Raw genomic sequence first — 24,724 nt, forward strand, 5'->3', positions numbered from 1 at the left:
AAGCTGCAGGTATTACAATCCCAGATTTCAAGATATACTAGACAGCTGTAAAAATCACAACACCTTAGTACTAAACCAAAATAGACACACAGATCAATGGAACAAAGTAAAGAGGCAAAAATAAACCCACACTTATACGGTCAATTAATCTACAACCAAGGAGGCAAGGATATACACGGGGAGAAAACAATCTCTTCAATAAATAGTACTGGAAAACTGGGCAGCTATAAGCTAAAGAAAGGAAACTGGACCACTCTCATGTCATACACTAAAATAAACTCAAAGTGGATTAAAGACCTAAATGTGAGACCTGAAACCATAAAACTCCTAGAAGAAATCATAGGCATTAATCTCTGACATCAGCTTGAGCAACATTTTCCTAGCTGTGTCTCCTCAGGCAATGGAAAGAAAAACAAAAATAAACTATTGGGACTACAACAAAATAAAAAGGGTTTACAGAGCCAAGGAAACTATGAACAAAACTGAATGGAGAGGATATCTCTAAATGATACATCCAGTAAGGAGTTAATATCCAAAATACACAAAATTATACAACTCCATCTAACCCCCCCACTCCAAATAAAAAATGGGCAGATGACCTGAGTAGGTATTTTTTCAAAGAGGACACACAGATGGCCAGCAGACATATGAAAAGACGCTCAACATCACACATTATCAGGCAAATCCAAGTAAAAATCACAATGAAATATCACCTTGCACTCATCAAAATGGCTAGAATAAAAAAGATATGAAGTAGTGTGTTGGTGAGGATATGGAAAAAATGTATCCCTTGTGAGCTGTTGCTGGGAATGCAAACTGGTACAGCCACTGTGGAAAACAGTATGGAGGTTTCTCAAAAAATTAATGGTATCTTCCATGAATTTCTGTTTATAATGCAAGGAAAGGGTTGTCTGTTTAATTCTGAGTATTATCATTAGCAAGAAGTCTGAGCTTCCGGTGACCTGATAAACCTACTAGTAAGATTTTTAGCATCAAGAAATTTTTGCATCATGTTTACATTAGCTAGAATAGGAGAAAAACTTAGATTTCTGCTGCCCACAATTTTCTACATAATAGAAAAGGTGCTCACACTAAGAATCAAGAACAAACACGGCCTCATAACAACATTCTGTTTACAGACAAATTTGATTCCTGGTATTAATATATTTAAAGTGGGTTTTCTATTATCATTTTAGGAAACTTAGATTTGATGGATGGGGATATGTCAGATAGCTTTTACATGTGTTGTCACTGTATAAATGAAATTGATCTCTTTTTTAAAAATTAAAACACAGTTCAAAACAATAGAAATACTTTATGATTTACTAATTCCACTACTGGGTTTTACCCAAAGAAAACCAAAACTCTAATTAAAGAAGATACATGCATCCCTGTGTTTAATGTAGCATTATTTACAATACTCAAGATATGGAAGCAACTTAAGTGTACATCAACAAATTAATGAATAAAGATGTAGTATATTATAAGTGAAATATTTAGCCATTAAAAAAGAATGAAGTCTTTCCAGTGATGAAAATATAGAGGGACCTAGAAGATATTATACTTAGTAAAATGTTAGAGAAAGATATACCATACAATTTTACTTATACGCAGAATATAAAAAACAGGTCAACAAACAAAACAAAAATAACCCAGAAATGGACATAAATACAGAAAACTGGTGGTTGCCAGAAGGAAGGGGGTGAAGGATGGACAAAATAGGTGAAGGATATTAAGAGGTAAAAACTTTCATTTATGAAATCAGTCATGAAGATGAAATGTATGCCATAGTTAATACAGTTATTAATATTGTAATAAATTTGTATGGTGACATATGATAACCATACTTACTGTGGTGAGCATTTTGTAATGTATAGAATTGTTGTATTACTATGCTATACACCTGACATATAGTATTGTTCAACTCGAATAAAAAATCACTTATTAAATGCTAAGAGCAATTTGTAAGTTAAACTTAAGAACTTATTCTGTATGTGGATAAAATGATAGTTTATTCTTATGCCTTTATAAATGAGTATTCATCTTTTATGATTCATTCTCAAGTATACATAGATTAAACAATATGATTTTTTGGAAGTAACCCAGTAAGAAGAGGATGGGAGGTGAATAGCAGTATAAATGAGCTAGGATTGGTCACCATATGACAACTAACTGGACAAAGTAGAAGAAATGGGTAAATCCCTCAAAACGTACAACTTCCCAAACCGGAGTCAGAAAGAAATAGAAAAATCTGAAATCAATTGCTAGCAATGAAATGGAATCAATAATTAAAAACTTACAACGATTCCAGGACTAGATGAGTTCACAGATACATTCTACCAAAAGTTTAAAAAACAGTTAATACCCATTCTTCTCAAACTATTCCAAAAAATAGAAGAGAAAGGAAAACTTCTAAATACATCCTACAAGGCCAGCGTTACCTTGATACCCAAGCCAGACAAACACTACAAAAAAAGAAAACTACAGGCTATTGTCTCTGATGAACAAGATGCAAAAATTCTTCACAAAATATTAGCAAACTGCATTCAACAATGCACTGCAAGGATCATTCATGGTGATCAAGTGGAATTTATCATGGGGATGCAGAAACACATTTCTGAAGCTGAGTGATGAGTACATTGCAGGAGTAAGAGTTGCTTACACTACTCTCTGCTTCTGTATGCTTTTCATATCCATAATCAAAAGCTAAAATATCTTAAAAATGATAACATATGGCTTAATATGTGTAATGCCACTAGATTGTACACTTAAAAACTAGTTGTAATGGTAAATTTTGTATTTATGTTTTAACACAAAGAAAAATGGCCCAAAGGAAAAAAAATTTAAGAAGATGATCCAGTGACTTGCTATTTATAAGGCATATGCAGAATTAAATAGATGCATTCTATTTTTTTATTTCAACACCAAGGTCTCCTGTGTAAAGAACCCTGCTTTAACAGTGAGGAAATGGAACCTTATCTAATGCATTATCACACAGGTAGTAATTGGTGATACCAGGAATCAAAACTCAGTGTTTTTACTGGAGCATATAATCACTACATCTGTGATGAAGGAAAAAAAAATCCTGTTTTCTTGGAATATCTGATGTCTTAAGCTGTCTATTCTGAGTCCTTGGCAATCTCATTCTCAATAATACTGAGTTGGATTTCGAAGTTTCAGGTATGACCATTGGCTAATGGAAGAGATCCCAACTCTTTAACTTCAGAGTTTGTCCCATGTATCATTTAGGACCCAGTGTTAGGAAAGGGGTCCTGAAGCCAAGAATTTTTAACAAGCTCATGAATATATGTTAGCCCTTAGTAATCAGATGAACACTCCGATCTTGAAGTTGTGTGTCAAGAGTAAGTTACAATTCTTCTTCAAAAACACTAGCAAAAATACATATGCATCCCTATGTTTATTGTAGCATTATTTACAACAGTCAAGATATGGAAGCAGCCGAAATGTCCATCAATAGATGGATAAAGAAGATGTGGTGTGTGTGTGTACGCGCCATATGCCAAATATATACCATACAAATAGTATGTGTGTATTATATAAAGGAATATTACTCAGCCACAGAAAGGAATGAGATCTTTCCATTTGCAATGGCATGAATGGGTCTAGGGGGCATAATGCTAAATGAAATAAGTTAGATAAAGACACATACCGTATGCTTTCATTTGTACGTGGGATTTAAGAAACAAAACAAATGAGCAAACAAAAGAGACAAAAAAAAATGAACTTTTTAATACAAAGAAAAAACTGGTAATTGCCAGAGGGGAGATGGGGGTGAGGGAAAGAGTGAAATAAAATGGATTAAGGTTACACTTCTGGTGATGATCACCAAGTATAGAATTATTAAATTATATTGTACATTTGAAATCAGTTTAACACTGTATGTTATCCTTCAATTAAAAAAAAAGTTACCATTCTTCAAAACCAACCAGAATGTCTTTATCACCTGTTAGCCTAGACTCTTCTTTAATTTGGTTATTACTTGTATCTTTTTAATGTAAGAACATTAGGATATTCACTAATATTTTTTTCATGTTTATTTTTTTTGAGAGAGAGAGTGGGGGAGGGACATGGAGAGAAAAGAGAGAAAATCCCAGGCAGGCTCCACTCTGTCAGCACAGAGCCAGAAGTGGGGCTCCATCTCACGAACCATGAGATCATGACCTGAGCCAGAATCCAGAGTCCAACATTTAACTGAGTCAACCAGGTGCCCCAGAGGATATTTATTACTATAAAAGGATCAGGGAGCAGAACTGCCTAGTTATAATCAATGACTGTGTCAGATACAAGGAAACCAAGATAGCTGACTGTCTTTATTAAGTTTGCTCCTCAGAGCTTCTCCAATCCTTTCAAAATATTTAGATTAACCCCTCATTTTTGGACACTAATAGCCTTCTTGCCTCAAGAAATTGTTCTTAAAGCAAGGTTAACAGTTCTAGACTTATGGACACACAGTTTACAGTGTGGAAGTTACAGCTACACAGTTCACAGATACAGTGAAATTAAGATTTTTTTAAAAAGAAAAATCCCATGGCAAATTTGTATAGCTTTCCCTACCTAAAAGATGGTTTTTTCCTCCCCTCTGATCATCTCGTTCTAGTCTTTTGAGAATCAAAGGGCATCAGTCCTGTACAGTCATTCTTTCAAGGAAAAAAAAAAGTTTTGATAAATTGTTTACCTATTATATAATTCTCATTTAAAGTCTATAATTGTATAGTTTGTGGTACATTATATTATTAATTATAAAAATTATGGTTATAGAGGCCCCAGGGTGGCTCAGTCAGTTAAGCCTCTGACTCTTGGTTTAGGCTCAAGTCATGATCTTGCAGTCGTGAGACTGAACCCTGCATCATACTCCGCTCTGGGCATGAAGTCTGCATAAGATTCTCTTTCTCTCACTGCCCCCCCCCACCTCAAAAATATTATGGTTATAGATAACATAAAACTTTTCTCTTTTAACCATTGAAGTGTATAAAACAATGGCATTAATTACATTGACAGTATTATGCAACCATCACCACTATCCTTTTCATCACTCTACATGGAGACTCCCATGACCATTAAACTGTAACTTCCATTCCCCCACCCCCATGAAGCCATTCTCAACTGTCCCAGGCCAAGTTTGCTACAATCTTTTAGGTACCCATGAAATTTTGCTTATGTATCTTTCAAGTTACTTACTTTTTTGGAATAAGTATACATGTTTGTTCTTCTCATGAGATTGGCTTCCCTGAGGGTATAATCATATCAGCTAAAAATAACAATTGTAGGTCCCTTTCATAATTAGTAATAATTAAGATTATTATAAAGATCAGTAAGAGAGCAAAGAGTATCTTTATCATAATAACCAGTAGAGTAGACTTTATCTTATTTCAGAAGAATCTTTAACAATTATGACAGAGTAAATAGTGTAACTAGGCTTCAAGCCTTTCTGTATAAATATTAAACAGCAGTTTAATTTAATTTGTAGATCTTGTTTCTTAAGTTCCACACAGGAGTGCAATGACATGGTGTTTGTCCTTTTCTGACTTTCTTATTTTATTTAGCATTATACCCTCTAGGTCCATCGATGCTGTTTTAAATGGCAAGATCTCATTTTTTTTATGGCTCAGTAATATTCCATTGTGTATATGTACCACGTCTTCTGCATCCAATCATTTATCAACGGACACCTGAATTGATGCCATATATTAGCTATATAAGTAATGTTGCAATGAATATACGAGTACAAAGATCTTTTTGCAGTAGTGTTTTTATTTTGTTTGGGTAAATACCTAGTAATGGAATTACTGGATCCTATGGTAATTTTTTTATTTTCTTGGAGAAACCTCCATATTGTTTTCTACAGCAGCTGTACCAATTGGCATCCCCACTAACAGCACATGGTATGTCCTCATCAACACTTGTTATTTCCTGTATTTTTCATTTTAGCCATTCTGACAGGGTGTAAGGTGTTATGTGGAATTTAAAAAACAAAGACCAAAAACCAGACGCTTAAACACAGAGAGCAAACCGGTGGTTTCCAGGAGGAAAGGGGATAGGAGGATAGGTAAGATAGATACAAGAGATTAAGAATGAACATATTTTGATAAGCAAGGAGAAATGTATAGCATTTTTGAATCATTATATTGTACATCTGAAACACTGTGTGTTCTACTTCAATAAAAACAACAAACACATTTTCCTCTAAACAAAAAAAAAAAGGCAATTTAAAAAAATAAAGGAAAAAACAGGACAATTAACAAACAGTAGATTTCCAACTTTGGCTTCACCTGTATCATTTTAGGCCATGGCTAAACGTACCTCCATGGGGCTTAGGAGACTCCTGGGACCGTAACAGATAAACAGACTTTAGTATATATGCTGCCAAAGGGAACACAAGATGAACAGAATTTAAACTGGTGATGACATTCTCTTTACTTTGTTGTCCAAGTGAACACAATGACATTCAGTGTCAGTTAAACAAATATTTTTTATTAAATATTTGTCTTAGTATTCTTGTTGAAGAACACTATATGCAACTTTTGTGCTTTGTGTGTTGAGAAGCTGGAATGGTGTACTGAAATGAGAACACGTAGATTATGACCTGACGAATGAGGGGGTACATGCCACACACACTGGATCAGCAGGTAGTTCCCTCAGCATCCCAATTCCAAGTTTTTGGGGGGAGTAATAAGATCCACCGAGTCCTTTTGATTAAAGGTGCAGTTTCTTTTTTTTATTATTATTATTTTATTTTATTTTAATATATGAAATTTATTGACAAATTGGTTTCCATACAATACCCAGTGCTCATCCCAAAAGGTGCCCTCCTCAAGTTTCAATATACTCACACAAAGGAAGTAGAGTTACAGGGTTTATTCTTACAGAGAGCTCCCTATTTACAGTGGTTAGATTTATGATTCTTTGACTTTATGATGGTATAAAAGCAGTAAGCCTTCAGTAGAAACCATACTTTGGATTTTGAACTTGAAGCTTTTCCCAAGGCTAGGAATATATAGTACCACACACTCTTGAGACCCTCTGCAGCAAGAGTGAACCACAGCCTACGGGCAGCCATGGGATCATGGGAGTCGACAACCCACACACTGACAATCATTTCATACATATAAGCATTCTGTTGTTCACTTTCAGTACAGTATGTGATTAAGTTACCTGAGATATTCAACATTCTTATAAAATAGGCTTTGGATTAGATGATTTTGCCCCACTGTAGGATAATAGAAGTGGTTCACATTTAGGGTGGGGTGGGTAAAGTAAGCTATGTTTTGTAGGTTACATGTATTAAATGCTTTTTGTCTTATGGTATTTATTATTTTTTTAAGTATTTTTTTTCATTTTGAGAGAGCATGCAGACAAGTGTGCAAGCGCGGGGAAGGGGTGGACAGAAAGGGAGAGAGAGAATCCCAAGCAAGCTCTGCACTGCCAGTTCACAGACTGATCTCACCAACAGTGAGATCATGACCTGGGCTGCAATTAAGAGTTGGATGTTTAACTGACTGAGTCACCCAGGTGCCCTGGCTTATGGTATTGTTTTCTAACTTAAAATGGAATTATTGGGATATAAACCCTATTATTAACTCAAGGAAAATCTGTACTTAGAAATCCCAGAAGGGAAGAGGGGTAATTGAGGGGGTGGGGAGTCCTCCATCAAGTAACCAGCAAGCGGGAGATAGGAGAACAGGGTAGCAAGCACCTATTACTTATAAAGTAGTTGGGGTGGAGATTACTGACTTTTCATGGGCTCAAGCCTAAGTGGTTATTTTAATTTTTTATTTATTTTTGAGAGCGAGAGCGAGAGAGAGAGAGAGAGAGAGAGAGACAGAGAAGGAGAGAGAGAATCTCTGTGCTGTCAGCACAAAGCCCGATGCAGGACTTCATCTAACAATCCATGAGATCATGACCTGAGGTGAAATCGAGGTGGATGCTTAAACGACTGAGCCGCCCAGCCGCCCCTCTAAGTGGTTATTTTAAAAGGTGTCCAGGAAAAGTAAAAGGTGAACCTAGGGCAGGCACCCCAAACTCAAGTCCTTATCTAAATGTCCAGACTCGTATAGAGCAGGGTTCTACTGTAAAATGTCTGAATAGCAACTCAGAAGAAGAAAGTTGTTTTCCTCAAAAGTTATTTTCCTCATCACAGTTTGCTACCAAGACCAATGAGACACCTGTGTATTATAACAGTCTTCCATACTGCTGGTGGCACTGTAAACTCTTACCTCGAGAGTATGTTTGTAAGAATAAAAACACATATGTGCTTTGGCTGATTATTTAATTCAATAATATATAATCTGGTACTTCCACCCCTAGGTATTGATCATTAAAAGTCATGTAAAATAGCTATACTCCCGTTGTCCAATATCATTGGCTCCACAAGCCATTTCACATCCTCCTGTAGAATATTATGTGATTATAAATGATCACGAAAACTGATTAACAGTATTAAAATGTTTATACTGGGGTGCCTGTGTGGTTCAGTTCCTTAAGCATCTGACTTCGGCTCAGGTCATGATGTCATAGTTCATGGGTTCGAATCCCAGGTCAGGCTCTGTGCTGACAGCTCAGAACCTGAAGCCTGCTTCTGATTATGTGTCTCCCTCACTCTCTCTGCCCCTCCTCACTCATGCTGTCTCTCACTCTCTCAAAAATAAGTATTAACAAATTTAAAAACTGTTTATAATATTACTGCAAAAAGTATTAGCACTAATTTTAATGTGATCACTAAACAAAATACATGAAAGAAAAAAGGAAAAGGGGACACAATAGATAAAAAATACCATAAAAACAGCAAAGAGTAGGCAGGATCATGTTTTTAAAAGTTTGCTGTTTTCCATATTGTCTATAACATGGCTATGTGATTTTTATAAAGAAAAAGTAAGTGAGGATACGGCAAAGGGGCACACTTTAAAATTCAATCACAAAGTGATATATACTTATTGTATGTAATTTTTAAGCCAATGACTTCCAAAAATCATCTGTTGGTAACAGAGGAAGTCACGTTTCATGGAAATTGATTCTTATGATTCCAAAATTGAAAACTGTTAGAATCCGTTTTTGGTAGGTGTTTATACCAACTGAAATGTGTTTAAGCCGGGCCATAATAATTTATATTGAAAGCAGACTATATTATTTGTTGATAGTACCTTCCTTTTCCCTCAATACTTCAGTTCTTGTTCAGTTTGAGAAGCCCTATTGCCCTGAATCAATGGAACATCTTAATAAAGACCTTACACCTTGAAGTACCACTGGATCCAGCAGTTTGACTAACAGACTGAGCTGAGAATAAAGGGAATCATGGAGAAAGTAAACCAGCTGATCTGACCCAGATGTTTCACCCACATGAACACCACCACCAGGGCTGCACATGGCACAGCCACCATCCTCCAACCTCGAGACACCTATTGCAGGAGGAAGCAGCTAGATATCCTACTGGAGGCAAGGGACCAGTTGGGACACAGGAAGATGTATGGTGGGGATTTCCTGAGGGCCAGGATGTCCTCCCCAGCCCTGAAGGTAGGTGCTTCAGAATAGGTGACAGACTTCAACAACAGCACCTACCTTGTCAGCTTCATTTTGTTTAGGGAGGGCTGGGTCTCTGTCTCTCCTGCTCATCCACCCCAGTGAAGGGGTGTCTGCTCTCTGGAGGGCAAGGAACCAAGACTATGACCGAATGATCTCCACAGGCCAGTTTGACAATGGCACCTCCTAGTCTTCGCTCTGTGTGGTCTGAACCTGAACTCGACTGCTCAACCGTGTAAAGACCTGGACTACCAAGACCAAGAGGACTTCTACTGCATGAAGCCTCCACATATTCCCTGTAGGTATGACTCACATGACCACCAGCGAGGGAAATATTTGCTATCTGAGAAAGGAAGAACCAAGTCTTGTCCACAGGTAACAGGCCTTCACATTCAACAGGCAATACAAAGAGGTAGGTTTAGGTTCAGACCAACCCTGCCTAGAAACTTTTCCTAATCAAGCTCCCTAACACCAAATAAATGTCGATTTGGTTATAATCCTATCAGAGTCAGTTTACCTGCTGGTATACTCACAGGCCCCGTACAGGTCATCTCTGCACCTGTGGTTTTAAGGAGTATAACCAATGAAGCACTTTACATATCCCAATTGTTATCCATTGGTTTGTAATACTTCCAGAGTTGGTAAGAGACCAACTTTTTAAGAGACCAGTATTTTCTGTAACATATTCTTTTTTAAAAAAAATTTTTTTTTCAACGTTTATTTATTTTTGGAACAGAGAGAGACAGAGCATGAACGGGGGAGGGGCAGAGAGAGAAGGAGACACAGAATCAGAAACAGGCTCCAGGCTCTGAGCCATCAGCCCAGAGCCTGATGCGGGGCTTGAACTCATGGACGGCGAGATCGTGACCTGGCTGAAGTCGGAGGCTTAACCGACTGCGCCACCCAGGCGCCCCTGTAACATATTCTATAGAACAACAATCCTACAGAATATTAGATGCCATGTCAAAAAAAAAAGGGGGGGGGAATGAATAATATCTTTGGTCTACTTCACCCTGTACATTAAATAAATCACCAAATTCTATGCATTGTACCTCCCACAGAGTTACTGAACCCAGTCATCACTCCATTGCTGTTGCCTCTGTGGAGAAACTATCATTGTACCTCAATTAGATTATTCCACCCATCCCCAGAGCTGGTTTCCTTGTCCACAGTCTTGTTTCCTTCAATCTACTGTATCCAAACTAAGGTTTCTAAAATCTGGATGACCTTTACTTTTCCTTGCTTAAATTCCTGTATGCGACCCCATTGCTCTAAGGGTAAAATCCATACTCTGTAATGTTTACAAGGACTTGCCTAGCTCTAAACCTTGTTGTCTCACCCTTATGCTGCCTTGCTCTGTCAGACAAGCTAAACGTTCATTTCACAAATGGACCATGTGCTCCTTCAACTCTAATTTTACAAGTCTTGGTTTAAATAGTACTCTTCCACCTTTGGGTAAAGTGCTATTCCCATATTCTTTCAGTACATTCTGATTTTTTTTCCCAATGATAACACTCATTATACTGTTAAATTTCACACATATTTTTATATCTTCTGCTAAATTGTAAGTTCTGGGAAGCAATAACCATAATTTTTTTTGCCATTTATTTATTCAATTTTTAAATAGTTAGGACTTTCTCTGTTCCAGACATAACTCTGGGTTGTGGGGAATAAGTTTAGGAATTCCCTGAGTTTGCACCAATGGGTTAACAAGGTTTAGGATCAAAGAATCCAAGATTAGGTAAACAGGGCACCCCAGTATAGAAGTAGGAACCCACAGGATGAATGCATCCAAGATTAGGTAATAGACTGCTGGTGAAATTGCCTGGAGCAGAAGTAATTAGCAAAAGAAAGGTGCCATGTTGACCCTGGGGTAGCATGCTCTGTCTTATCCCCTAGGCAAGTTGAGACAGACTCACTCAGCACCTGATACTCACACCAGGATTTTGTTTTGTATTGACCCAAACCCCTAACACTGCATATCTTTGAAAGCCCCTTTCTTTCACACACATGAATTCATGATTACTGTTTCATTGTCTCTTTCTGCACACCCATCACGTTTGTAAGCCTTCTGATCCTAATAAAAACTGAGCAAGGACCCTTACTTGGGGCTCTTATCTCCTCCCAGACATTATTAGACTCTCTCACATTTAATTTTGCATCCACTTTCTTGCTGGACAAGAGAGAACTCCAGACTCATTCTGCAACACTGGGTATTTGGAATTCTATATTCTAGTGGAGTAAAAAAACGGCAAACAAGTTGTAACAAAGTCACTAGAACAAGGATTGTTAATGAAATGGTGAGTGCTATTTTAGAAGAGGCAGGTGAGACCTGTTTTGAATACCAACCTGAGAACAGGTGAGTTGAGCAACACCTTGAATGAAGTGAGGAAGTGAGCCAGATGAATTTTGGGGGAAATACCATTCCCAAGAGAGAGTGTATGAACTGAGGTGAGAACATGCTGGAATGTTTCAGAAATGGTGAGGGGAACCACTGAGGCTCGAATGCAATGGATGATGGAGCAAGGAGGTCAGATGGGTAGGCAGAGCTTAGAGGCCATCTATATAGGATAGGAAGCCATTATGAGCCACCACTTTGTCTCCTAGCCCAGTGATGCCTAACATGTGGAAGGTTCTCAACTGCTGAATAGAAAATAAGTGAAATACAATCAGGGAAAATAATTAAATAGGTTTATTTTCAGCTGGCTTATTCAGTAACTTTAGTATGTATCCCTTCAAGTGGGGGTGGGAGACAGAGGTTCAAAATTATTTGACCATGGAACAGTTATACCATTTTAAGAGACTTTGGTTCCATAGTTTGGCAATTGCTGCTATAGAAAGGCCTTGTTTTGTGATGTGGGTTCAAAAAAGCAAGTGGAATAATATAGTATCCTGAAAATTTAAGTTCAAATCTATTTCAAACATTATGACGACACCAGGGCAGGGGGCAGGGCACAACTGACCCTAGGTTTCTACAAAACGTCCCTTTCACGCTCTGTCACCTTCACTTTTTTGTTTTCCTGATAAAGATATGGAACCATTCCTTTATCCTATGGCTCAGACAAAAGAGGCTGGGCTTTTCCAAAAAACCATTTTAACTAATACCTAAAGGAGGTATACTCATGAAGATGTAGAGCCCTTTTCATTTTGAAGGCCATGTTTTAACTCTACAGGCAGAGTCTTCCTGTGCTGATTCCATTTTCCCTGTTGGCCACATACAGCTCCCTCTTGAGATGGTCTTCAACGCAGCCTGTGTTGGGGGAGCTCTCCCTACACACTTTCCTCCTTGTTCTCAGGAAATCCTAAAGTCCTGGTCTAGCTAACGTACATGTATTTTTGGCTCAATCATGCAAAGTGGACTATATTTATGACAATTTGCCTAACCCTGTTTTACTTTCCAATACACACACTTACTTCTGGATTCCAAGCTTCATTAAAAAATGTCTTTTTTTTCTTCTCTTGCATGGAAGTAGACATACGTTTCCTCACAGGTGAATAATCAGTTTCACAGTTGATTCCATATCCAAGAACTCTTGCAGATTATTCTAATACAAAACTCTAAGCCCCATTCTTAGGACCAAGTCAGGTGCTAGGACATCATTTCTTCCCACAAGTCCAAGGACTAAATTGGTTTCTTTCATTTGTAACATAGTAAATACAGTTTCTCCCTCATGTTCTCTCATCCCTAGCTACCCAATCAGATGCTACCTCCTCAAATACTCACTTCTTCCAAGTTAAAAAAATATTTTTAATTTTAGTATTTTTGTTGATAATCATGGTGGGAAAATAAGCAAGTGGTTGCCACCTGAGAAGACTTCATACAGGAAACACAGTTAAGAAATCTTTCAGTTTCTGTAATGGTCTGTTACAGACTCCCTTCTGAAATGTAATATGCATGTGTGTGTGAGTGTGCGTGAATGTGTGTGCATGCATATGTATATATACACGTGTGTGTATGTATATGTGTGTGTATATATATACACACATACATATATATATATACATACACATACATGCACACTTAATACTAAGACAAGACACATTGACATGAACGTCATACTGTGTTTTTAGTTCTACCTTTTTATATATTTATAAATGTTTATTTTTGAGAGAGCAAGAGAGAGCAAGCGCACACAAGCATGGGAGGGGCAGAGAGACAGGGAGACAGAGAATCCCAAGTAGGTTCTGCACTGTCAGCACAGAGCCTGACATCAGGCTCATACTCACTGTGAGATCATGACATGAGCCTAAGTTAGATGTCTAACCAACTGAGCCAACCAGGTGCCCCCTTTTAATCCTATTTTTAATGTCCTGAAGTTTGGCTTTGGTAATCCAATTCACAAGGTTGTCTCTTGACAACTTCAACTTTACCTTAAATAGATGTGGGAGAATAAATATTTCAAATTTCAGAAATCCAGGTTCGGCAACGAGACAAATTTTAACCTTGTGCCAAAGATAGGTCTGACAGGATCCTCAGTAAAAATAATCTGGAGTGACTATTATGCTTATTTAACACATGTGGAAATTTCAGCCCAAATATATTAAATAGCTTGGCCAAAGTAAGTTACACCTAGCAAGATGCAGTCAGAACCTGTATCCCCATCTACTTTATGCGAAAGTCAAGAGGCTATATATAACACTGTCTCCCATGACTCCACCACTCCTGACAGCTGTTACTGTCCAAATGCCCTGACCCCTCCCTTCTGCAGCCCTATGATGCCCGTGATGAGGGATTATTCTCATTTGACCCCAAAATTCAGACAATCTTTTTCAAATTTGGAAAATACTTCCTTTGTCCTTCCTGGAGGTCTCTGTGGACCTGGCCCCTGAAGTCCTTCCTTTCCCAAGATGGATACTATGTTGATGGAATGAATTCAGTTGACCAGATATACTCACCAACTTAATTTGTAAGACCTATATACCTCGAGGTGAAGTTCACTGTGCTAGGCCACTAAAACATTATAATGAATAAGACTGACCCAAATGCTACTCTCAAGGAGATGACAAAATACAGAAAATAACCTCTGGGGATCTTGTGAAGGTCAAAAGTGCATGAATAGGAGGCTGGACAAATGGACTTTCATAGAAGGTTGTAAGCCAGTCAAGGAGCTTGGTCCTTATCCTGTAGGTTGATGATGGAAAGTCATGGAAGTATTTTGTCTAGGGGAAAACAGGCAGCACAGAGGATGTTTTAGTTGGGATAAACCAAAGGAGCAGAAATACACATATACCTTGTAGAATAGTTACCATAATCAAGTTGAATAACATATCCATCACCTCACATAGTTTGCATTTTTGTGTGTGTTTTATTTTCTATTTTTAAGTAATCTCTGCACTCAATGTGGGGCTTATAATCTTGAGACCAAGAGATGCATGCTCTACTGACCGAGCCAGCCAGGGGCGTGTGTGTGTGTGTGTGTGTGTGTGTGTGTGTGTGTGTGTGTGTGTTGTGTAAGGACACTTAAGATCTGCTTTCACAGCCAATTTTAAACCTACATTAACTATAGTTATCATGCTGTACATTAGATCCCCAGACCTTAGTCATCTTATAACTGAAAGTTTATACCCCTTAACCAACATCTCCCCATTTCTCTCACCCCCAAACTCTGAAAACTACCATTCTACTGTTTCTATGAATTTGACTTGTTTAGATTTCATATACAAGTAAAATTTATCTTTCTGTATCTGACTTATTTTACTTAGCATGTCCTCCAGGTTTATCCATGTTATTGTAAATGGCAAGCTATTTTTCTTTTTTAAGTCTGAATGATATTGCATTGTATATTTAGACTACATCTGTATTCATTCATCCATCAATGGACACTTAGGTTCTTTCCATATCGTGGCTACTGTGAATTAACGAGGCTATGAATATGGGGTGTAGGTATCTCTTCAAGTGCCCCAGAACTATTGAATCAGAAGCCCTGGGGATACAGTTCAGTAATCGGAGTTATAATAAGCTCTCCAGATAATCCTGATGTACACTCAAGTTTGAGAAGTACTGCCATAGGAAAATGTTGATGAAGGCCTGAATTACCACAGGTGGTGAAGATACAAAGGCTGGCTTGCAGTAGAAAATCATTTAGAAGATAAAACCAAAGATATATGTTTTATGAATTCCACATCACCCTCTTTCTGGATCTTTGGGTCCCTTCCCTTACCAGGAGAATGATTTTCCAGAATCCTAACCCATTTACTTTCTCAGAATATCTTAAATATATCAAAGTAAAGGAAAATAAAGCATTTGTAGAGAGTGAAGAGTGGCTCAATCTCTCTCAGCTAGTGATTCATTTTTTACTTTAATATCTGGGCAGATATCTGGCTAATTTATTTTCCCATTTTTTTGAAGATCAAACATGGGGGTTGAAATGATAAAGAACTTTACCTACATTGAAGTCTTACCACCTAATAGTAAGTCTATTGTGCTATTGCTTGCCGTGTTCACAATTTATCCCATTTAAGTGACTTAGAGAAATTTCTTAGACATTAACTATTTCAAACTTTCATTTCCTCGGACAAAGAGTATCAATCATCTTGGGTTTTACAGGGGGGACTTTATTATTCTTAGAAATTATTTTCATATCAATTTAAATCAATTTTAATACTAAGTCAGATCTAAATGTCTAACCAACTCTTAATTTCAGCTGCCTGTTCTCAAAATGTACATGTTATTTTTATTTAAACTTAAGATTTCTTAAAAATCCAATAATTAGGTAATGTGAAAATCTCTCAGATAAGCTACAGAGTTAGATAATTTCTTTGGTGGTTTCTCATATCTGTTTCAGCCAAACCATGTTAATTAAAGTTCTATGAACTAGCAATTTCTGTGGATATTTTCGTTTTATCACAGGAAATTCAGTGGTCAATACACAGCCATCTCACTCATAAAAGCGATGGTTTTGCTATACCGGAATTTAAGTGAATTTCAGAAAAGCAAATGACTTCCGTTATAACAATCAATGCTGTATGCATTTGCACACTGCCCATTTTTCATATATTCAGTAAATGTTTATGGAGGGCCTACTGTAGGCAAAGTACTTTGCTAAACCTTGTGGAGAACATATAAATAAATCATGAACCCACTGAAAGCTCCGTGTATGGAAAAGACAGATCCCTTATCTCTGCCATGGCAACCATCATTCATACCAACTATTACACCAAAAAAAGTTGTTAGACTTGAAGCAACTGGAGGCTTTTTAACACCTCTGTGGTTTCCCTATTTCCTGGACCATAATTTTTAATACAATTATGTGGTTCCTTAGATGATAATGCCAGATTGTTATTTTGAGAGCCATTTATAAATCTGATATAATTCAATATACATAAATTTAATTATCTAAACATATACCACAAATCCCAACAATGTAGGGAGATGACAAAGAAGGTATATTGTTTAAGCGGCAAAACATATAAATGACCTCCATCTTGAAAGAGAGAAGACAGGGGATTAGGAAAATCCTGAGCTCACCTCATCCCATGGACACTATGAGGCAACAACTATACATATTGCAACTAACTACAAAAACAATTCGAAGTCCGGCAGAACATATCTTCCATAGCTAGTTGTAGAGAGAAGGCCACATCAAAAAGGGTAGGAGGGGTACAGCTGGAAACCAACCCCCTGGTATAGTATAACTGACCACAAATGGGAGGGACACAACATGTATGGAGGAACAAGAGAATCAGACTCCATGGCAGACATCCCCGGTCCCGGGGACCTGCACTGAGAAGACCAGTCCCCGTAGTATCTGGTTTTGAAAATCAGCAGGATTAACTCCAGGAGAGCCAGCGGGGAAAAAGGAAACTGAGTCCCATCCCTTCAAGAGCTAGCCACTAAATAACTAAGCCTGAGACATAGTACTGGAGCAGCAGTTTGAAAAGTGTATGGAGTATATGTGAAGGAGATTCATTGACTAATTTTAGGATGTGTTCTGGGGGAGGGCAAGTGTCTGCAGGAGCTTTCTAGAAGAATGAAAGTGCTTGTGGGTGCCATTTTTCTTACCCTCCCCAAGCCTAGATAGCCAAATGCTTTCTGGACCCAGTTCTTTTTTTTTTTTTTTCAAAAAATATTTTTTTAATTTTTTGAGAGAGAGAGACAGTGCAGAAGCAGGGGAGGGGCAGACAGAGAGGAAGACACAATCTTGTAGCAGGCTCCAGGCTCTGAGCCGTCATCAAAGAGCCCGGTGTGGGGCTCAAACTCACAACCTGAGATCACAACCTGAGCCGAAGTCAGATGCTTAACCAACTGAGCCATCCAGGCGCCCCTCTGGAGCCAGTTTTAATACTCTCCATTCACCTTGCTGGCACTGCATGCCCCACCCCAGCATTTCCCTGTAGACCTGCCTCACCCAACCCACTTGCCCCAGCAGGTACCCCTCTAAAGCACCCTGTCACATCTATTGGGCAGGCCATTCTGCCCTGTGGAGATGGCAAACTAACCCCAAACACCAGCACCCTCCAGTGCTTGCAGCTGGGCCTCTCACCTGGCTTTGCAGGGAGAAAGCCCTGCCCTTTGATGTACCCACAGATGTCACAGGGGCTAATGGTGAACAGATAGTCTGAGGTCCGGTCCTACCCACCAGTGGGTCTGGGCTGAGCCTCTTACCAGCACAAGGAGCAAACTTGGCTGCCCAGGGCTCCTGCAACAAGCAAAGAGGGCAATCACAGCAAGTAGGGCTGAGCACCAGCTTAACCCACCCAGCATCCTTACAGCAATTGTGGGTCAGCCATAACAAGATGGCATATGTAGCCTACACAGGGGAGACCCATGGAGGGCCTAGCTGTGGTGACCAAAGGGGATTATGCTACAGAGCCCCACAGGAATCCTTCTAGACAAGGCCACTACTTTTAAGACCAGTAGACATACCTGACCTACCAAATATATAGAAACAAATACAAAGATAAACAAAATGAAGAAACAGAGGACTATGATCCAAATGAAGAAAAAAAAAACACACAGAAAAACAGGTAAATGAAACAAAGATAAGCAATATGGCTGTTCAAGAGTTCAAATTAATGGTCATAAAAATACTCACTTTACTTGACAATAGAGTTGATAAACTCAGTAAAAACTTCAACAAAGAGATAGAAAATATAAAAAATAACCTGTCAGAGCTGAAGAATACGTAAATGAAATAAAAAATACACCAGAGGGAATCAATAGAAAATTAGAGGATGCAGAAGAATGGGTAATTGATATCGAAGAAAGGGTAGTGGAAAGCAACCATGCTGAAAAGAAAAAAGAATAAAAAATGAGAATACATTAAGGGACCCTGTGACATCATTTAGCATAATAACATTCACAGTACAGAGATCTGTGGAGGAGCAAGAGAGAGTGGGCAAAAGGGAAGGGGGAAGATCACTTAAAGAAATAGCTGAAAACTTCCCTAATCTGGGAGGAAGGGAACAGATATCCAGGTTCTGGACAGATGAGCCCAAATTAGATGAACCCATGGAGGTCCATACCAATTTAAACACATAACAATTTTAAAAGCAAGAATCCTGGGTAGCTGAGTCAGTTAACCATCTACCTTCAGCTCAGGTCACGATCTCATGGTTTAGGAGTTCAAGCCCCACATAGGACTTTCTGCTGTCAGTGCAGAGCCTGCTTCAGATCCTCTGTCCCCCTCTCTTTCTGCTCCTGCCCCACTCATGCTCGTGCCCTCTGTCAGAAATAAATTAAGAAAAAAAAGCAAAAAACAAAGACAGAGAATATTAAAAGCAGCAAGAGCAAAGATACTAGTTATAGGCCAGAGAAACTCTATAAGGCTATGAAGTGATTTTTGAGTGGAAAGTTTGCAGGCCAGAAAGGAGTTGCATGGTATCTTCAAAGTGCTGAAAGCAAAAAACCTGCAACAATAGCCTACAAGATCATCTATCAGTATTGAAGGAGATCTAAAGAAATTTCCAGACAAATAAAAGTTAAAGGAGTTCATCATCACTAAATTTGCCTTTCAAGAAATGTTAAGGGGAAATTTTTAAATGGAAAGAAAAGACCTTGACTAGAAGAAAATTATGAAAAAAAATTTCACTGGTTAAAGCAAACATAGTAAATGTAGTAGAATAATCACTTATAAAGCCAGTACAGAAGTTAAAACATAAGAATAATAAAATCAATTATGTCTACAAAAATTACTCAAAAGATATACAAAGTAAAAAGATGTAAAGTGACCTATATATAAAACATGGAGGGAGCAGTAAAAATGTAGTTCTTTTAGAATATGTTCGAAAAATTTTAATGTTTATTTATTTATTTTGACAGAGAGAGAGAGAGAGAGAGAGAGAGAGAGAGAGAGAGAGAGAGAGAGAGAGAGAACGAGCAGAGGAGGGACAGAGAGAGAATCCGGAGTGGGCTCTGTACTGTCAGTACAGAGCTTGACACGGAGCTTGAACCCATCAACCATGAAATCATGACCCGAGCTGAAATCAAAAGTCAGATGCTCAACCAACTGAGCCACCCAGGTGCCCCAGCATGTGTTTAAATTTAAGGGGTCATCAACTTAATGTAGATTTCTATATATATAAGATGTTACATATGAATCCGATGGTAACTATAAATCAAAACTTATTAATAGATACAAAAAAATAATGAGAAAGTAATCCAAGCATAACACTAAAGAAAGCCATCAAAACAGAATAGACAAGGGAAGAAGAAATCAACAGAACTACAAAAACAACAAAAACCATAACAAAATGGCAATATATATACTTATCAATAGTTATTGTCAATATAAGTGGTCTAAATGCTCTCATCAAAAGACATAGTGTGTCTGAGTGATTAAACTAACAAACTTGACCCATCTACATGCTGCCTACTTGAGATTCCCTTTTGATTTAAAGACATATATAGCCTGAAAGTGTAAGGGCTGGAAAAAGATATTCCATGCAAATAGAAGCAAAAAAAAAAAAAAAAAAAAAAAGAAAAAAAAGAAAAAAAAAAGCTGTGATAACAATACTTATATCAGACAAAATAGACTTTAAAATGGAAACTGTAACCAGAGATAAAGCAGGGCATTACATAATGATAAAAGGATTATTCTAACAGGAGGATTATAAAAATTAGAAATGTCTAGCACCTATGTAGGAGCACCTAAATGCATAAAGCAATTATTAACAGACAGATGGAGAAATTGACATTAACACAATACTATTATGGGACTTTATACTTCTATCAATGGATAGATCATTCAGACAGAAAAATCAATGAAGAAACAGGGACTTCGAATGACACATTATACCAGATAGACTTAAAAGATACATAGAGGACCTTTTATCCCAAAACAGATTACAAATTCCTTTCAAGTACACATGGAATATTCTATAGCACATATCACATATTAGGCCATAAAACAAGTCTCAATAAATTTAAGATTGAAATCATATTGAGCATTTTTTTCTGATGAAAATGGTATGAAATGAGAAATTAATTACAAGAAAAAAACTGGCAAAAACACTAACACACAGAAGCTAAACGACACACTACTAAACAACCAATAGGTTAATGAAGACATCAAAGTGGAAATAAAATACCTGCAGACAAATGAAAATAGAAACAATGGTCCAAAATCTTTGGGACACAACCAAATCAGTTCAATGAGGAAAATTTACAGCAATACAGGTCTACTGCATAAAACAAAAATCTTAAAAAGGAGGTGGGTGGGAGAAGAGCTAGATGGGTGATGGATATTAGGGAGAGCACTTGTCGTGAGGAGCAATGGGTATTGTATGTGAGTGATAAACCACTGCATTCTATTCCAGAACCAGTACTGCACTGTATGTTAACTGAAGTTTAAAAATAAAATAAAATAATCCAATCTTATACCTCAAGGAACTAAAGAAAGGAAGAATATCCAACATCTGTAGAAGAAAGGAAATAATAAAGATCAGAGTATAAGTTGAAACTGAAAAAAAAATAAATAAAAAAAAACACCCCAAAACCAAAAACCAAAAAACAAAGAAAAAAAACAAAAAAACAAACAAACAAACAAAAAAACCACAAAACAACCCTCCCCTAAAAAACAATAGATAAAAACACTGAAACTAGGGGCGCCTGGGTGGCACAGTCGGTTAAGCGTCCGACTTCAGCCAGGTCACGATCTCGCGGTCCGGGAGTTCGAGCCCCGCGTCAGGCTCTGGGCTGATGGCTCGGAGCCTGGAGCCTGTTTCCGATTCTGTGTCTCCCTCTCTCGCTGCCCCTCCCCCGTTTATGCTCTGTCTCTCTCTGTCCCAAAAATCAATAAACGTTGAAAAAAAAAATTAAAAAAAACAAAAAAAACAAAAAAAACCCACTGAAACTAAGAGCTGATTCTTTGAAAGGATAAATAAAAATGATAAACCTTTAGCCAGATTCATCAAGAACAAAAGAGAGAGGACTCAAACAAATAGAATAAAAAATTAAAGGGGAGAAATAACAACCAATATCACCAATACAGAAAGGATTATAAGAATACTATTAAAAATTACATGTGAACAGGGGCACCTGGGTGGCTCAGTTAGCTAAGCTTCTGACTCTTGATTACAGCTCAGGTCATGATCTCACAGTTGGTGAAATCAACTCCCTTTGGGCTCTGTGCTGACAGCATGGGGCCTGTTTGGGATTCTCTCTCTCCCCCCCCCCCACCCCCCTGCTCCTCCCCTGCTCATCCTGTCTCTCTCCCTCCTTCCCTCTCTGAAAATAAATCAACTTAAAAAATGTTGTGTATAAACAAATTAGACAACCTAGAAAAAAAATGGATAAATTCCTTGAAATTGGGTGAATTGGTAATCAAAACTCTTAAGCAATAAAAGTCCAATACCAAATGGTTTCACAGGTGAATTCTACCAAACATTTAAAGAAGAGTTAATACCTAGTCTCCTCAAAGTAGCCCAAAAAGAAGAAGAGGAAGGAAAATTTCCAGACTCATTCTACCTGTCTGGCATTCCCATGCTAGCAAAACCAGATAAAGACACTTAAGGGGGGGAAAAAATAAAGTTCAATATCCCTGATCAATACATATGCAAAATTCTTAATATTGGCAAACCAAATTCAATGATACATTTTTAAAAATATTTATTTTTTAAAATTTACATCCTAATTAGTTACCACATAGGGAAACAATGATTTCAGCAGTAGATTCCTTAATGTCTCTTACCCATTTAGCCCATTCCCCCTCCCACAACCCCTCCAGTAACCCTCAATTTGTTCTCCTTATTTATGAGTCTCCTCTGTTTTGTCCCCCTTCCTGTTTTTGTTATTTTTGTTTCCGTTCCCTTATGTTCATCTGTTTTGTCTCTTAAAGTCCTCAGATAAGTGAGGTCATATGATTTTTGTCTTTCTCTAATTTCACTTAGCATAATACCTTACAGTTCTATCCATGTAGTTGCAAATGGCAAGATTTCATTCTGATTGCCGAGTAATACTCCATTGTGTATGTGTGTGTGTGTATATATATACACATACATACCACATCTTCTGTATCCATTCATCCATCGATGGACATTTGGGGTCTTTCCATACTTTGGCTCTTGTTGATAGTGCTGTTATAAACATGGGGGTGCATGTGTCCTTTTGAAACAGCACACCTGTATCCCGTGGATAAATGCCTAGCAGTGCAATTACTGGATTGTAGGGTAGTTCTAGGTTTAGTTTTTTGAGGAACCTCCATACTGTTTTCCAGAGTGGCTGCACCAGCTTGCATTCCAACAATACAAAAAGAGATCTTCTTTCTCCACATCCTCACCAACATCTGTTGTTGCCTGAGTTGTTAATGTTAGTCATTCTGACAGGTGTAACGTGGTATCTCATTGTGGTTTTGATTTGTATTTCCCTGATGATGACTGATGTGGAGCGTGTTTTCATGTGTCGGTTGGCCATCTGGATGTCTTCTTGGAGAAGTGTCTATTCGTGTCTTTTGTCCATTTCTTCATTGGATGGTTTGTTTTTTGGGTGTTGAGTTTGATAAGTTCTTTATAGATTTTGGATACCAACCCTTTATCTGATATGTCGTTTGCAAATATCTTCTCCCATTCTGTCAGTTGCCTTTTAGTTTTGCTGATTGTTTCCTTTGCTGTGCAGAAGCTTTTTATTTTGATGAGGTTCCAGTAGTTCATTTTTACTTTTGTTTCCCTTGCCTCCAGAGATGCAATGATACATTTTTTTAAATCACTCTTTTGTGTGTAGCTGTCTGGTTTTCCCAATGCCATTTATCAAAGAGACTGTCTTTTCCCCACTGTATAATCTTGCTTCCTGTCATAAATTAACTGACAATACAAGTTTGGGTTTATTTCTGTGATCTCTCTCCTGTGATACCAATCCACATATCTATTTTGTGCCAGTAGCATACAGTTTTGAATACTATAGCTTTCTAGTATATTTTTACATCTGCAATTGTGATACCTGAAGTTTTGGTCTCCTTTCTCAAGATTGCTTTGGTCTCAGCATCTTATATGCTCCAAACCAATTTTAGAATTATTTGTTCTAGTTCTGTGAAAAGTCCTATTGTAACTCTGATAAGGATTGCATTAAATCTGTAAATTATTTGTGGTAATATGGACATGTGAACAGTATTAATTATTCCGATCATGAGCATGGAATACTTTTCCACTTACTTGTGTCCTCTTCAATTCTTTAATCAATGTTTTACAGGTTTCAGAGTACTGGTCTTTCACTTCCTTGGTTAAGTTTATTTCTAGGTATTTTATTTTATGTTGCAATTTTAAATGGAATTGTTTTCTTGATTTCTTTCAGCTATGTTATTATTAAATTGGACCACTTTCTGTACCACACACAAAAATGAACTAAAATGGATTAACAACATAATTTTGAGACCTAAAACCATAGAACTCCTGCAAGAAAACAGGCAATGATTGCTTTGACATCAGCCTCAGCAACAGTTTTCTAAACAAATTTTTTTTTTTTTTTTTTTTTTTTTTTTTAAATTTTTTTTTTCAACGTTTATTTATTTTTGGGACAGAGAGAGACAGAGAGACAGAGCATGAACGGGGAAGGGGCAGAGAGAGAGGGAGACACAGAATCGGAAACAGGCTCCAGGCTCTGAGCCATCAGCCCAGAGCCCGACGCGGGGCTCGAACTCACGGACCGCGAGATCCTGACCTGGCTGAAGTCGGACGCTTAACCGACTGCGCCACCCAGGCGCCCCTTTCTAAACAAATTTCTAAACAAATTTCTAAACTATTGAGAGTACACAAAGTA

The 24,724-nt window shown here is 37.7% G+C and overlaps 1 protein-coding gene across 1 annotated transcript in view; it reads left to right on the top strand.

Annotated features, from left to right (window-relative positions):
• The window catches only part of LOC101101501 (NXPE family member 2), a gene marked incomplete at its 3' end in the record, with an annotated part of 70,174 nt that overhangs the window by 37,442 nt on the left and 8,008 nt on the right, over positions 1-24,724 (top strand). Inside the window, 6 exon segments of the mRNA XM_023238980.2 lie at positions 9,181-9,274; positions 9,276-9,605; positions 9,607-9,719; positions 9,722-9,833; positions 9,835-9,909; positions 15,884-15,945. Of these exon segments, the coding sequence (XP_023094748.2) occupies positions 9,181-9,274; positions 9,276-9,605; positions 9,607-9,719; positions 9,722-9,833; positions 9,835-9,909; positions 15,884-15,945 (786 nt within the window).

This window comes from Felis catus, chromosome D1, assembly GCF_018350175.1.
Source record: "Felis catus isolate Fca126 chromosome D1, F.catus_Fca126_mat1.0, whole genome shotgun sequence".
NCBI classification, from domain to species: domain Eukaryota; kingdom Metazoa; phylum Chordata; class Mammalia; order Carnivora; family Felidae; genus Felis; species Felis catus.